The 16,936-nt window shown below is 38.3% G+C and overlaps 1 protein-coding gene across 1 annotated transcript; it reads left to right on the top strand.

Annotated features, from left to right (window-relative positions):
- Positions 1-9,485: 9,485 nt before the first annotated feature.
- LOC123560839 (uncharacterized) lies at positions 9,486-14,323 on the top strand. The gene is made up of 3 exons (XM_053534196.1): positions 9,486-10,181; positions 10,485-12,149; positions 13,331-14,323. Exons 1-3 carry the CDS (start codon positions 9,486-9,488, stop codon positions 14,321-14,323), a joined length of 3,354 nt encoding a protein of 1,117 aa, XP_053390171.1.
- The last annotated feature ends 2,613 nt before the right edge of the window (positions 14,324-16,936 follow it).

The following is a 16,936-nucleotide window of genomic DNA, read 5'->3' as shown; positions in this document are numbered from 1 at the left end:
CGGTATAAAATTGGGTGACACATTAAGTTTAAATATAATAAGAATGGTTTTGGTTTATTAGGGAGAAAAAAGTAAAAATCCAATTTTTTTTATTAAAATTACGTTCAAATTTAAAAAGCCCAATATTGAAAATTTTGGGAGTAATGAATTTTTTGGAAATAGAATTTAATGTTTTTAAAAACTTTAAAATCATTTTTTTTTTTAAAATTACTAGTTTTGTATGATATTGAAAATTTCTGGCGTGTTGGCCCCTATAGTCTTTTCTTATAAAGGGAAATTTTGAAAAAGGAAACATTTGGGATCCAAGGAAAAAAACTTTTTTGTATACACTGGATAGAAATTTGAGTTTAAATCCCATTTCCTTTAAAATGCCCCATCTACAAAAATTACTTTTAATACGGGGAACTGCAATTTTTGCGAAAATTTTTAATATGCAATGTCATGTAAAAATGAAGATAGTTACGTATTTTTCCCCTGTTTAATTTTTGTTTTTAAAGTTTTTGGTCTGAGATAAATTTAGATTGTAAATTTCATATTTTTAAGTTTTTTTGTAAAGTAGTGTTTGATGTATTATTATACATAATAAACGTTCTAACTCTGTCATGACACTTGATAAATTGTATATTTGTATATTGTGTGGACCGGGGGCCCCAAATAAAAATAAATGAATTTTGTTTTTAAAGGGGGGATTTTGAAAAGGGAAAGGACGTGTAACATCCCCACCCGGGACGTGGATTAAATTTTGTACAGATAAAAATATGTCTTTTGTTTAAAAATCCCTTTGTACCTTCTTAGCATGTTCAAACTACAAAACCTTAAAAAAACGTTTCAAAAAACTCACACAGAGCAACTAAATTTTTATAAAAAACTTTTTTTGAAGTTACAGTACCTGTTTAGACAGCTTCTATAACAAAGAAATGTACTTGATGTATCATGTAACGTCATATAAAAAACACGTACGAAATATAGAATTTTTTAAATTGTTTTAATTTTGGTCCTTTCCTTCGTTAGTACGTCGGTTATGTGGATGCATTCAGTATGTAGCATTTACTTGCGAGTGATTGACTGAACTAAAGAGTTAAAGGACCAAAAAAATTAAAGGAATGTAGATGAGAAACAAACATGAATTTACCCCTTATGTTAGTTTAATATTTTTTAAAAATGGAGATAACTCCGAAAACACTTAATAGTTTAGGAAAAGGTACTTTTCATCCCTCAAATTTTTCATTTTTTCCCTTTTTGGGCTTTTTGTAATTATTTAGCGGATGTGCAAAAGGTCACTTATTTAAAAGAAAAATTGTATTATCTTAATAAGGGTGGGTAAACTTTTCCTTAAACATGCATATATATTAAATTCAGTTTCTTGTTATTTCATTACATCATGCGCATGCCTGTCAAGTGTTTTGTTTAGTTAATTAGGACTGTGTGCTTTCTATACAAATCTGTTGGTGTGCACTCTAAAATCACACTGTCATGTGAAATTGTACAATTTTTTTGCATTGTATACTCGTAATCTGCAATGCGTTCTGGGTTTAAAAAAGGGATAATTTTTTGTGTTTACATAAGTTCCCTGTCAAAAGGAGTCTACATGGGGTTTTTTTTTGAATTTTATTTGCTAACAAACCAGAATATCATGGTCAATGTTTCAGTAAAATTGATTTTCACTTATTGTCGGACCCTTTGATGTGTTTCTCTTGCTCGTCTGACTTCGCAAATGTATTGAGTACACGCGTATTTGTTTGTATATATTTCATCACAGGACCATATTTGTACTTTACATAATTGTGCCTTTTGCTAATATTATCTGTGTTTGGGATTCGCCTGATATGTACAATTTCTATTTACACTATGCTTTGCCCTGAGCCCTTTGAAGATGGGGATTTCAGAGCCCGGGGGGGTTTTTTTGCCCCTGACCACCGGTGGCGGGGCCAATTTTTGGTTTTTAAAATTTTTTCAAACCATGCATTTTGTCTGGATGCTGTTTTTTAACATTCTCAAAAACTGCAGTGGGTTTCGTTTCAGAGAGACAATTTTTAAAAATTTTTATCCTTTTGGTTTATTAAAAAAAAACATTCATTGATGGCCTGTGCCAGAATTTGGTTTCTGCTTTTTCTTATGACATGAAAGATGTTACCGATCGCCTTGTTTCCATTTTAATTAAGACATTGGCAGTTTATCCAATATGTGGTGTGGGGGCAAACAGTATACATGTATTTGTTGTTACATTGAAATAATGAAAAAAATTACAATGCACATATTAGTCAACATTTCAAATATGGATATTCAATTGAATACAAAATGATGTACAATGAGGTTTGATTATGGTCATTATCAGTTTTAAATACACAAAACCTGTTATGTTTTTACAGTTGTTACCCTTGTCATTGATGTTTAAATCCGTAGAAAAGCACGTTTGTATTGTTGCAGTAAAAACTAAAATCTATAGAAAGATTTGTAAGTCCTGTTTGATGTGGTAATTATCAGCTTAAGACATACATACACACAATGTTTATGGATTTAAAGACTTCGTACGTCAACAATTACTTGTGTCAATTTGTGTTGCATTTCAGACACTAAAGTTTTGACATTTCATGAAAGGTTACACAGTTTTATTTGAACGTAGCTATGAAGCGTGAATTTCGTCTTTAGTCCTGTTAGTCAGTTCAAACCTAAGTTTTGATAACATATTTTATTTAAATAAATGTAACTTTTGATAGAACACCTATGAGAAAAAGCCGGCAGAATCAAGAAATGTTTCAACGCTTTTTTTCGCAGACACTGCCTTGTGTCTTCATAGCTTTTTTAAACAGCTTCATTAATCTGTAAGGTTGCCTCCACCCCGAAAAGATCCAGTTCAATAGCATGTATCGTTTATTGTTCAAGTGTACTCGTTAAAACAGTTTTAATTCAATAAACATATCACATTCTAAACTGTCATTATTATACTACAAGTTACAACTTGTTTGGCATAACCACGGCTGATACTTAGTTTAACATTAACGAGCTATTGATTCGATAGTTGTTTAAATTAATCAAGTTACATGCATAATTGTCTTGTTAAAACCACAAATGGTGGCGATAGCCACAGACCCCTAGGAAACATAAACGTAGTCATGCGTTAATACGCTTGGTCTGGATATTTAGTCAACACATCATTCCACAATATAACTATATATCAGCGTGGCAGTAGCATGACCTGTTATGTTTATCGGCATGGCAGTAGCATGACCTCTTATGAATATCGGCGTGGCAGTGGCATGATCTGCTATGTATGTCGGCATGGCAATAGCATGACCTTGTATGTATATCAGCGTGCCAGTACAACAACCTGCTATGAATATCGGCGTGGCAGCAGCAGGACTTTATATGTATATCGGCGAGGCAATAGAATGACCTGGTATATTGGCATATATATCGGCGTAGCAGTAGCATGCCTTTGTATGAATATCGGCGGGGCAGTAGCATGACCTGATGTATATCTACTTGGCTGTAGCATGACCTAGTTTGTATATCGGCATGGCAGTAGCATGACCTGGTATGTATAACAGCATGGCAGTAGAATGACCTAATATATATATATATCGGCGTGACAGTAGCATGCCCTGGTATGTTGTTAGGCGTTGCAGCAGCATGACCTGGTATGCTGATAGACGTGGCAGTAGCATGACTTGTTATGTATATCGGCATGGCAGTAGCATGACCTTGTATGTATATTGGCATGGCAGTAGCATGACCTTGTATGTATATCGGCGTGGCAGTAGCAGGACCTGATATTTGTATCGGCAGGGCAGTAGAATGACCTTTTATGTAGATCGGCATTGCTGTAGTATGACATGGTATGTATATCGGCGTGGCAGTAGAATGACCTGGTGTGTTGATAGGCTTGGCAGTAGCATGAAATGGTATGTATATCAGCGTGGAAGTAGAATGACATTGTATGTATATCAGTGTGGCATTAGCATGACCTGGTAAATATATCGGCATGGCAATAGCATGTCCTTGTATCTTTATCGGCGTGGCAGTAGCATGACATGGTATGTTGTTAGGCGTTGCAGCAGCATGACCTGGTATGATGATAGGCGAGGCAGTAGCATGACCTGTTATGTATATCGGCATGGCAGTAGCATGACCTTGTATGTATATCGGCATGGCAGTAGCATGACCTTGTATGTATATCGGCAGGACCTGATATTTGTATCGGGCAGGCAATAGAATGACCTTTTATGTAGATCGGCATTGCTGTAGTATGACATGGTATGTATATCGGCGTGGCAGTAGAATGACCTGGTGTGTTGATAGGCTTGGCAGTAGCATGAAATGGTATGTATGTCAGCATGGAAGTAGAATGACATTGTATGTATATCAGCGTGGCAGTAGCATGGGCTTGTATGTATATCGGCGTGGCAGTAGCATGACCCTGTATGTATATCGGCGTGGCAGTAGCATGACCTGGTATGTATATCGGCGTGGCAGTAGCATGACCTGGTATGTATATCGGCGTGGCATTAGAATGACCTGGTATTTATATCGGCGTGACAGTAGTATGACCTGATATGTATATAGGCGGAGCAGTAGCATGACCGTGTATGTATATCGGCGTGGCAATAGCATGACCTGGTATGTATATCGGTGTGGCAGTAGAATGACATTGTATGTATATCAGTGTGGCATTAGCATGACCTGGTATGTATATCGGCGTGGCAATAGCAGGACCTGATATTTGTATCGGCGAGGCAGTAGAATGACCTTTTATGTAGATCGCATTGCTGTAGTATGACATGGTATGTATATCGGCGGGGCAATAGAATGACCTGGTGTGTTGATAGGCTTGGCAGTAGCATGAAATGGTATGTTTATCAGCGTAGAAGTAGAATGACATTGTATGTATATCAGCGTGGCAGTAGCATGACCTTGTATGTATATCGGCGTGGCAGTAGCATGACCTTGTATGTATATCGGCGTGGCAGTAGCATGACCTGGTATGTATATCGGCGTGGCATTAGAATGACCTGGTATTTATATCGGCGTGACAGTAGTATGACCTGATATGTATATAGGCGGGGCAGTAGCATGACCTGGTATGTATATCGGTGTGGCAGTAGAATGACATTGTATGTATATCAGTGTGGCATTAGCATGACCTGGTATGTATATCGGCGAGTCAGTAGCATGGCCTTCTATTTATATCGGCGTGGCAGTAGCATGACCTGGTATGCTGATAGGAGTGGCAGTAGCATGACCTGCTATGTATATCGACGTGGCAGTACCATGACATGGTATGTTGATAGGCGTATCAGTGGCATGACATTGTATGTTAAAAGGCGTTGCAGTAGAATGACCTGGTACGTATATCGGCATGACAGTAGCATGAACTGGTATATATATCGTCGTGGCAGTAGCATGATCTGGTATGTATATCAGCCTGACAGTAGCATGACCTGCTAAGTATATCGGCGTGGCAGTACCATGACCTGATATGTTGATAAGCGTGGCAGTAGAATGGCCTGGTATGTTGATAGGCGTGGAAGGAGATGACCTGGCATGAACATCAGCATGGCAGTAGGATGACCTGGTATGTTGATAGCCGTATCAGTAGCATGACGTTGTATGTATATCGGCGAGGCAGTAGCATGAACTAGTATATAAATCGTCGTGGCAGTAGCATGATCTGGTATGTATATCAGCCTGACAGTAGCATGACCTGCTAAGTATATCGGCGTGGCAGTACCATGACATGATATGTTGATAAGCGTGGCAGTAGAATGGCCTGGTATGTTGATAGGCGTGGAAGGAGAATGACCTGGCATGTACATCAGCATGGCAGTAGGATGACCTGGTATGTTGATAGCCGTATCAGTAGCATGACGTGGTATGTATATCGGCGAGGCCGTAGAATGACCTGGTATGTTGATAGATGTCGCAGTAGCATGACCTGGAGTGTTTTTAGGCCTGGCAGTAGAATGACCTTGTATATATATCGGCGTGGCAGTAGTATTACCATATTTGTATATCGGCGTGGCAGTAGCATGACATGGTATGTATATCGGCTTCTCAGCAGAATTACCTCGTATGAATATCGGCGTGGCAGTAGCATGACCTGGTATGCTGATAGGCGTGGCAGTATCATGACCTGGTATGTATATCAGCGTGGCAGTAGCATGTCCTGGTATGTATATCGGCGTGCCATTAGCATAACCTGGTATGTATATCGGTGTGGCAATAGCATGACCTGGTAAGTATATCGGCGAGGCAGTAGCATGACCTTTTATGTATATCGGCATGGCAGTACAATGACCTGGTATGAATATCGGCGTGGCAGTAGCATGATATTGTATGTATAATAGCGTGGCAGTAGCATGACCTGTTATGTATATAGGCATGGCAGTAGCATGAACTTTAATGAATATCGGCGAGGCAGTGGCATGACCTGGAATGAATGTCGGCATGGCAGTAGCATTACCTGGTATGTATATCGGTGTGGCGGTTGCACGACCTAGTATGTATATCGGCGTGGTAGAAGCATGTCCTTGTAGGTATATCGGCGTGCCATTAGCATGATCTGGTATGTATATCGGTGTGGCAATAGCATGACCTGGTAAGTATATCGGCGAGGCAGTAGCATGACCTTTTATGATTATCGGCATGGCAGTATGACCTGGTATGAATATCGGCGTGGCAGTAGCATGATATTGTATGTATAATAGCGTGGCAGTAGCATGACCTGTTATGTATATAGGCATGGCAGTAGCATGAGCTTTAATGAATATCGGCGAGGCAGTGGCATGACCTGGAATGACTGTCGGCATGGCAGTAGCATGTGTCGCGAAGTACGCGAACTTATTATAAATTTGAACTGTTGCAAAGTATGCAATATTATTCATTTATATGTATCCGCCGGCATGGCGGATGTGTGTTAATTTAATGATTATGTTTACCGGCGGATCAGCGTCGGCGGACTTTTGTTCATGTTTTTCACGCTTTTCATGTGAATTGCATTGTTTGAAATTACTATAAATAGGTGTATTATATTAAAAGAAAAAAGGTTATTTTTCAGTTTGGGATTTATAGAAGTAAAAAGGTGTTAAGAAAATAAAATATGATTTAAATGATACGGATATTTGTTATCATTCAAAAATAGAATAAAATAATTATGTAACATTTAAAAACTGGGGCATTCGCTACATAATTGGCGCCGGAAACCCGGAGACAAAGAAACACCGATAATAAGTGCTTGTGATTGTGAATAAAAGTGTAAAAAGAAAAAGGAAAATGTCGAAAATATCGTATTTAAAAGGCGTTAGGACAAGATTTTTCAACATCTTGAAAACGAAGTTGAAACTGCACAAGAAATATTGCAACGTGATTTAGAATTCATGACAAGGATGAATGCATAGAGAGTGCTGAAAATGTGTAGAGAAAATGACGATATATACTGAGAAACTTGAAATTCAAATGATAAAATAGCAAGTGCAGTTAGTGAAGAAGAAGCTGATTACACCCAAAGTATACTTGAAGAGGATTGTTCTCTTGTGAAAAGGTTACGGACAATTGCATTGCACTTAATAAAATGAAAGAAAAAATGTTAAATCTAAAGAAGAAGAAGAAGAGTCTAAAAAAAGAAGAAATGGTAAGTGCAAGCCAAATGTAGAATTACAATATGAATTACAAAATATTGTTGTTAATCAAATGAACAACAACAAAGCTAATAGAAATGAACGAGAGAAAGAACACATGAAATCATCAGTAAAATTACCCAAACTAGACTTACTACCTTACGGTGGAGATAAACTTAAGTGGTTGGAGTTTTGGGATTCATTGAGTGTACAATCCATAAAAATAAAATGCTCTCAAACGTCGAGAAGTTTACATATCTAAGGGAAAATAAGTTGTACGGGGAAGCAAAACGGGCCATAATGGGTATTGCCCTTAACTGAAAAAATTATGATGTGCAATCGAAATTCTGAAAGATCGTTTTGGAAATACAAGAAGTGATTGACTTGCACTATAACCAGATGATAAATTTGTATCCAGCAAGCAACAAAACAGAAGTTTGAGAATACTTTTGGACAAGTCGAAAAACATCTTAGAAGTCTAGAAGTGCTTCATCAAAATATCAATCAGGACGTATTTGTTTCAATGATACGTTCAAAACTTCCTAGATGTGTTGCTTGCAACTAGAAATTCAAAAAGGAACAGTGGATAAGTGGACTGTCACAACCCTTAGAGACAAACTCAGATGTTATGTAACACTCGTGAGAAAGCAGAGAAAAAATCATCAATATCAATTCAAGTAGAAATCGATCAAATGAGAATTCTCTAAAGTCGACATACGCCGAAAGGGAGAGATTCACGGAACAAGTTTCGAGAACCAAGTTTTTTACACAATTCTGGAAAACTAGTTCTGCCGAGGCTCTGTTACTACCGAACAAAGGAAGTCAGTAAACACGAAGTTAACAATTCGATATTGTGAAAAGGGACACTGGATGACGAATGTCCTACTTTCGCACTATTGATGAAAAAAAAAGAAGTTAAAGGGAAGCTGTTATAGTGTTTGAAGTGGGACATTCTTCAGATGAATGTAAAGGGAATAAAAGTTGTGTATACTGTAGTGGACTAACGTTCACCATCGTAGTTTGTGTCCAAACAAATTCAATCGACAGACGTTTGTGCGGTTAGTTCAGAGACTACAGGCTCTTCTAAGAATAGTGAAATACGTGAGGAAAACGTGCTAATTTCATCTGGTGAAATGGTTTTAATGCAACAGCAAGAGCGGAAGTGCAAAACCCCAAAGAACAGCCAGAGAAAACGCACGAATACTACTTGATTCTGGATCCCAGAGAACTTACATTACACAGTCATTAGCCAAGAAGTCGGTGTAGAGAAAGGCAAGGAAGAAGAAATAAAGCTAGTCACATTTGGTTGTGATAAACCGAAGATTATTAAAACATATGCCACACAATTGTGCTTTAAAGTTAAAAAATGGAGAGTATATTGAAATCAGTGCAAATATGTTCCAGTCATAAGTGAGAACATACAGCAAAGACAAATAAACTGTCTACAGATGAAAACTTAAAGCACCTATTGAAAAGTTTAGATATGGCTGATACACTTGAACCAGCAGAAACATCAGCAATGTAGACTTGCTATTAGGAAACGATTATTACCTGGATATGTTATGTTACAAAAGATTCAGGTACATCAGGACTTTACCTACTAGCATCAAAGTTAGGCTGGATACTTACAGGCAGAACAAAGGAAACACGCGAAAATGAAAATGAAACAAACATGCTAATTCTTACACACGGAACAAATATCAGTGCAACAAAGGTGTTTTCAAGTGTCGACTCGATTGTTCCAACAAAGCCAGATTTGGATGACTTTTGGAAGATCGAATCCTGGGAATTACTAAATGTGAAAATCAAAGTCAAATAAGTGATAAGGTTGCTCTGGCGACATTCAAAGAGACGTTGAGATATAAAAATGGAATGTACTTTGTGACCTGGCCATGGAAAGAAGAAAATCCAGAACTACCGGAAAATAGACATCTTGCATTCTCAAGGTTGAAATCAAATATAGCAAGAATGAAAAACAAGCCTGAGATTCTTGAGAAATACAACACCGTGATACAGGAACAACTTAGCAAAGGTGTAATTGAAAAGGTAGATAACAACACGAAAAATGGAACGATACATTATATTCCACACCATGCTGTGATTACTCCACAAAAAACTACAACGAAATTACGTGTAGTGTATGATGCATCTGCGAAAGTTAGAAAAGAGAACAAAAGTTTGAACGAATGCTTGTATCGAGGCCCAGTAATACTAAGTGATCTTTGTGGATTATTAATGCGCTTCAGGTTACATAAAGTGGCAGTGGTTTCAGATATAGAGAAGGCCTTTTTACAAATCGGGCTACAAGAAAACCAGCGGGACGTGACAAGATTTCTCTGGATAAGAGACATAAAACGGCCTTTTGTAAATAAAGAAAATGTACAGGAGTACAGATTTTGTCGTGTTCCATTTGGTGTTATTTCCAGTCCTTTTTTGTTGGGAGCAACTATTGAAAGTCACTTGGAATCTTATAACAACAGTATTGCCAACAAAATCAAAGATGACATCTACGTGGATAATGTGATTACGGGCACTGACACATGGCAAGAAGCACTTGACTTGTATAGTGTAAGTAAAAGGATATTTAGTGAAGCCTCCATGAATTTAAGAGAATGGGCTTCAAATAGTTCTGACCTATTAGAATCAATTGCATCAGAGGACAAAGCAAACATTCGGTTATCAAAATATTAGGACATACCTGGGACACTAAAAATGATACACTTAGTGTAAGTGTACCACAGCCCTTGAGTGAAATAAACAGCTTAACAAAAAGAATCATTTTGAAACAGATTGCTTCTGTTTTTGATCCACTGGGGTTGTTAAGTCCAGTTTTTGTTAAAAGGAAAAATTCTCTTGCAAACTATATGGAAGAGAAAATTTGACTGGGACGATCCACTAGAAGAAATCGATATTCTTGATACCTGGTCGAGCGTGAAAAAGAACCTAGAAGAGATAACAGCATTCACATTTTCTCGGTCCATGGCAGTGTATACGTGTAGGCAAAATACTGAATACACCTTATTGTGTTTTTGTGATGCATCCGCAGACGCCTACGCTACGTCAATATATCTTCATCAAAAAGGTGAATCAGACACACAAGTGAATCTAGTGTTTGCTAAAAGCAGACTGGCTCCTTTAAAAGAAATAACTATACCCAGATTAGAATTGATGGCTGTTCTTATAGGTGTCCGATGTTTGAAATTTGTGCGTGATCAACTGAAGTTAGATATTAAAAACATGTACGTGTGGACGGATTCTCAGTGTGTTATTCAGTGGATTAAATCATATAAAGATCTGCCCATATTCGTGAGAAACAGAGTTAGTGAAATAAAGGCAGATGAAAAAATAAAGTTTGAATATATTTCAGGAGATCAGAATCCGGCGGACGTAGCTTCTAGAGGTTGTTCCTTAACAAAACTTAGTGTTTTTGAATTATGGTGGAATGGTCCATGGTGGCTTCATGAGCAAGAAAGCACTTGGTTGAAACACAGCGGCAACGTATGTGAAAGAAATTCCTGCGCAAAAGAGGAAATAAATGATTCAGAAAATGTTATGATACAAATTTCTACCCGTGAAAATAAAAATTCTTGTGTGTTTTCATCTCCTTTTGAAATCGACAGTGAAAAATATTCTTCTGTTACAAAAATGCTAAGAGTGACAGCTTTGGCTCTAAGATTTATACAAAAAATACGCAAGTTACCTTACACAAATGGAAGCTTGAAAAGTTCTGAAATGAAAACTGCAGAAGAAATGTGGTTACTACATGTTCAAAGAAAACACTTTGCTGATGAATTTGAGTCAATTAGAAGTGCAAAGAAAAACAATCTGCAACAACAATTAGGTCTTTATATTGATGAAGTTGGACTACTGCGATGCAAAGGCAGATTAGAGAATGCGGATATCAGTGAAAATGCCAAACATCCAGTACTTCTGCCAAGAAAAGATCGTTTGACATATCTTTTCATTGACAAAATACACAAAGAAATTCTGCATAGTGGTGTTTCCCAAACGTTAGCAAAAACAAGACAAAGATTCTGGATTCCACATGGTCGAGCAACAATAAAGTCTGTTCTACATATGTGTACAGTGTGTCGCCGCTTTGACGGAGGTCCTTATAAGATGCCGCCGATGCCGTCTTTACCTCCATCTAGAGTGACAGAATGTAGGCCATTTTCACGAACAGGTTTAGATTACTTGGGTCCTATCTATGTGAAATCAAATGATACACCAAAGAAAGTGTGGGTTTGTTTATTCACCTGTCTCGTGACTAGAGCCGTGCATCTTGAAGTCGTGCTTGATATGTCTACTGAAGAATTTTTAATGTGCCTGAGACGATTTATTTCTCAAAGAGGCACCCCTGTTCAGTTGATCAGTGATAATGGTTCGCATTTCAAAGCTGCCAGTTCAATATTAGATCGAATATGGAACAGAACGCTCCATAGTGATGAAGTTCAAACGTATGCGTCTAACTCCAGAATCACTTGGAATTTCATTACGGAACTTGCTCCGTGGATGGGAGGCTATTACGAGAGACTCGTAGGCATAGTAAAAAAAGTGTTTCGAAAAAACGTTAGGCCGAAGACTTTTAACACTTATTCAGTTGCAAACATTAGTGAAAGAAGCGGAAGCGGTCGTGAACTCAAGACCTCTTGTCTACGTAGGTGATGACGTAAATTCCAGCATCACATTAACGCCTAGTCATTTTTTAACATTAAACCCAAGTACAGGTATTCCGGAATTGGAAGCAGATGACATGGATTCTGATTTTTTAGCTTGTTATAGTTCAAGTGATCGTCTTCTAGAAATTTGGAAAAAGGGTCAGAAATTGATTAACATGTTCTGGCAAATTTGGCGCAACGATTACCTGTTGAGTCTTCGGGAAAGGACTCAAACACAATTAAAAACTGGGAGAATTCAATCTTCTGATCAACCAAGTATAGGCGACATAGTGTTGCTAAAAGAGGATTTGCCTAGAGGAAGTTGGAAGTTAGGAAAAATAGTGAATTTAATTCAAAGCCGTGACGGTAAAAATTAGATCAGCAAAAGTTAAAGTTTCTTCAGGAAAAGTGCTTGGGCGTCCCCTTAAGCTACTTTTTCCTATTGAGACGTCATCTAGTGCTGGTGAAACATATTTTCATAGTGATAAATGTGGTACTACAGATGAAGCTGGAAAGACATTAAGGACACCCCGAACAGCAGCGGAAAGTGCTAGACAAAAAATAAAGGACCAACTGTCATAAATACAGTTATCGAAACTGTTTATACAGCATATAAAAATCGTAGTTTTAGTTTTATTTTGTTTCGGCGGAGCATATTCAATAAAAATGTACTTCCACAAATTCTCGTGAATACTGCTTCCTAGCGGAGCAAAGTAAAATTAATTCCCATGCAGTTCACGTGGGCATTTTGTTTCGGCGGAGCATATTCAATAAAAATGTACTTACACGAAATTCTCGTGAATACTGCTTTTTAGCGGAGCAAAGTAAAATTAATTCCCATGCAGTTCACGTGGACATTTTTGTTGCGGCGGAGCATAGTATTATAGTAAAACAATATCATGAAATTCACGTGCAAATCGCTTGGCGGAACAAAAGTATCTATAAATAAAAGACAATAAAGTTTGCACGAGGTTTTCAGAAGATATTTTACATTGAGTAAATCATTGTAAGGCTGTCATTTATAAAAGACATAATTTAAAATTGTCAAAGATGTTTCAGTGCGATACGTGTAATAAATATTACAAAAATATGAGAAATCTAAAACGACACATTAAAGAAAAGCACACAGCAATAGAGTTCTGGAACTGTACAGAAAATAATTGTTCATCGAAATTTATCAGGAGAAGCTATCTCAGCAAACATTTGATATTGACACATAAACATGATGCAGCAACGGCGAGGGAAAAGGCGTGTTGTGCACTTAGAGGGGATATTAAAGAACATGGGTATTATGAAGAAATTAGTGATGATGAAAGCATCTTTAGCTTACTGGCAGAACAAAATGGAGAGCTTCAAGAACGTGACTTTGTTGGAACTGTTAGCGATTATAACTTATCATTACTTCAAGCAGATACACATGTTGACAACAAAGAGAACAACGACGAAACTGACATGTGTTCCAATCATGATGAATCAGAAGTGAATGAATTACTAGTAGATAAAATTGAAAAAGAGTGTCACCATGGAGAAAGTGAAGTGATTGTTCAGAGTGTATCTGATTCTGTTGATACTGAAGAATTAGGTCAACAGATAAATAATGATAACACATTTCAAAAAATGGATGCTGATGAACTGGATTATAGTGACATCAGCAGTGTTACAGAGGACGTTCGTGACGTCACGAGTACAAATAATAATGACGTCATAAGTGAAACTGATAATAAGATCGACAATGTAGTTGAGTCTGATGATGTCAACAGTGTTCGTGATGTCATTAGTAGAAGTGATGATGCCATTACTAGTGATAGTGATATAAATGAAAGTGATGACTGTATAGTCATAGAAGAAAGGTCTTATGGAGATATAAGTGAAAACAGTGCTGATGAATATCTCAAAGAAGAAGAGATATCCACGGCATTAGTGCCCTCAAATGTCACAACCCGAACACAAACGTTGATATTAACTTTTACGAAGAAAACATATTACATTGGTGATGAAGAAGTGGATTCTGTAATAACAGCTGAACAAGAGTACATAGATGACTTTGAGTAATCTCCGGTATGGGAGTGTCGCGAAGTACGCGAACTTATTATAAATTTGAACTGTTGCAAAGTATGCAATATTATTCATTTATATGTATCCGCCGGCATGGCGGATGTGTGTTAATTTAATGATTATGTTTACCGGCGGATCAGCGTCGGCGGACTTTTGTTCATGTTTTTCACGCTTTTCATGTGAATTGCATTGTTTGAAATTACTATAAATAGGTGTATTATATTAAAAGAAAAAAGGTTATTTTTTCAGTTTGGGATTTATAGAAGTAAAAAGGTGTTTAAGAAAATAAAATATGATTTAAATGATACGGATATTTGTTATCATTCAAAAATAGAATAAAATATTATGTAACATTTAAAAACTGGGGCATTCGCTACAGCATGACCTTGTACGTATGTCAGCTGGGCAGTAACACATCCTGCTATGTATATCGGCCTGGCAGCAGCAGGGCCTTATATGTATATCGGCGTGGGCCTGGTATGTTTATAGGCGTGGCAGTAGAATGACCTGGTATGTATATAGGCGTGGCAGTAGCATGACCTTGTGTGTGGCGTGGCAGAAACATGACCTGGTATGTATATCGGGTTGGCACTAGAATGACCTTGTATGTGTATCAGCGTGGCAGTAGCATTACCTTGTATCTATATCAGCGTGGCAGTAGCATGCACTGGTATATTTTTAAAAGGCTGGCAGTAGCATGAGCTTTAATGAATATCGGCGAGGCAGTGGCATGACCTGGTATGAATGTCGACATGGCAGTAGCATGACCTTGTACGTATATCAGCTTGGCAGAAACACATCCTGTTATGTATATCGGCGTGGCAGCAGCAGGGCCTTATATGTATATCGGCGTGGCATTAGAATGACATGATATGTTGATAGGCGTGGCTGTAGAATGGCCTGGTATATTTATAGGCGTGGCAGTAGCATGACCTGGTATGTTTATCGGCGTGGCACTAGCATGACCTGGTTTGAATATCAGCATGGCAGTAGCATGACCTGGTATGTATATCAGCTTGGCAGTGGAATTATCTGGTATGTATATCGATGTGGCAGTAGGATAACCTGATATATATATCTGCGTGGCAGTGGCAAGACCTTTTATGTATATCGGCATGGCAGTAAAATGATCTTGTATGTATATCGGCATCGGGGTAGCATGAACTTGTATATATATTGGCGTGGCAGTAGCATGAACTTGTATGTATATCGGCGTGGCAGTAACATGACCTGGTTTGTATTTCGGCGTGGCAGTAGCATGACCTGGTATGAATATCAGCATGGCAGTAACATTACCTGATATGTATATCGGCGTGGCAGTAGCATGACCTGGTATGTAAATCGGCGTGCCATTAGCATGACCTGGTATGTATTTCGGTGTGGTAATAGCATGACTTGGAAATTTATCGGCGAAGCAGTAGCATGTCCTTCTATGTATATCGGCATGGCAGTGACATGACCTTCTATGTATATTGGCATGGCAGTAGCATGACCTTGTATGTATATCAGCATGGCAGTAGCACATCCTGCTATGTATATCGGCGAGGCAGCAGGAGGACTTTATATATATCGGCGTGGCAGTAGAATGACCTGGTATGTATATCGACGTGGCAGTAGGATGACCTGGTATGTTGATAGGCGTTGCAGTAGCATGACCTGGTATGTATATTTGCATGGCAGTATGATGTCCTTGTATGTATATCAGTGTGGAAGTAGCATGACATGGTATGTATATCGAGGTTGCAGTAGCATGACCTGGTATGCTGTTAGGAGTGGCAGTAGCATGACCTGTTATATATATCGGACGGGCAGTAGAATGACCTTGTATGTATATCGGCGTTGCAGTAGCATGACCTGATATTTTTATCTGCGTGGCAGTAGAATGACTTTGTATGTATATCGGCCTGGCATTAGAATGACCTGGTATGTTGATAGTCGTGGCAGTAGCATGACCTGGTATGTATATCGGCAAGGCAGTAGAGTGAACTTGTATATATATCAGCGTGGCAGTAGCATGATCTGGTATGTATATCGGCGTGGCAGTACAATTGTCTGGTATGTATATCGACGTTGCAGTAGCATGTATGTATATCAGCGTGGCAGTAGAATGACCTTTTATGTTTATCGGCGTGGCAGTAGAATGACCTTGTATGTACATCGGCGTGGCAGTAGAATGACCTGGTATGTATATCTGCGTGGTAGTAGAATGATCTGGTATGTATATCGGCCTTGCAGTAGCGTGTCCTTGTATGTATATCGGCGTGGCATTAGAATGACCTGGTATGTATATCGGCATGGTGGTAGAATGACCTGGTATGTTGATGTTTGTGGCAGTAGCATGACCTGGTATGTATATCGGCGTGGCAGTAGAATGAACTTGTATGTATATCAGCGTGGCAGTAGCACGATCTAGTATGTATATCGGCGTTGCAGTAGCATGACCTTGTATGTATATCGGCGTGGCATTAGTATGACCTTGTATGTATATCAGCGTGGCAGTAGAATGACCTTTTATGTTTATCGGCGTGGCAGTAGCATGACCTTGTATGTATTTCGGTGTGGCAGTAGAATGACCTGGTATGTATATCTGCTTGGTAGTAGAATGATCTG

The sequence above is a fragment of the Mercenaria mercenaria genome, unplaced genomic scaffold, assembly GCF_021730395.1.
Source record: "Mercenaria mercenaria strain notata unplaced genomic scaffold, MADL_Memer_1 contig_3458, whole genome shotgun sequence".
Taxonomy (NCBI): Eukaryota; Metazoa; Mollusca; class Bivalvia; order Venerida; family Veneridae; genus Mercenaria; species Mercenaria mercenaria.
This window is presented reverse-complemented; position numbering and strand designations above follow the sequence as displayed.

Coding starts and splice junctions, on each gene's coding strand:
- LOC123560839 (XM_053534196.1), top strand. CDS start 9,486: ATGTACTTTGTGACCTGGCCATGGAAAGAAGAAAATCCAGAACTACCG. Junction 10,182..10,484: donor AAGCACTTGACTTGTATAGT/GTAAGTAAAAGG, acceptor ACTATATGGAAG/AGAAAATTTGACTGGGACGA. Junction 12,150..13,330: donor GAGGCTATTACGAGAGACTC/GTAGGCATAGTA, acceptor AAGATGTTTCAG/TGCGATACGTGTAATAAATA.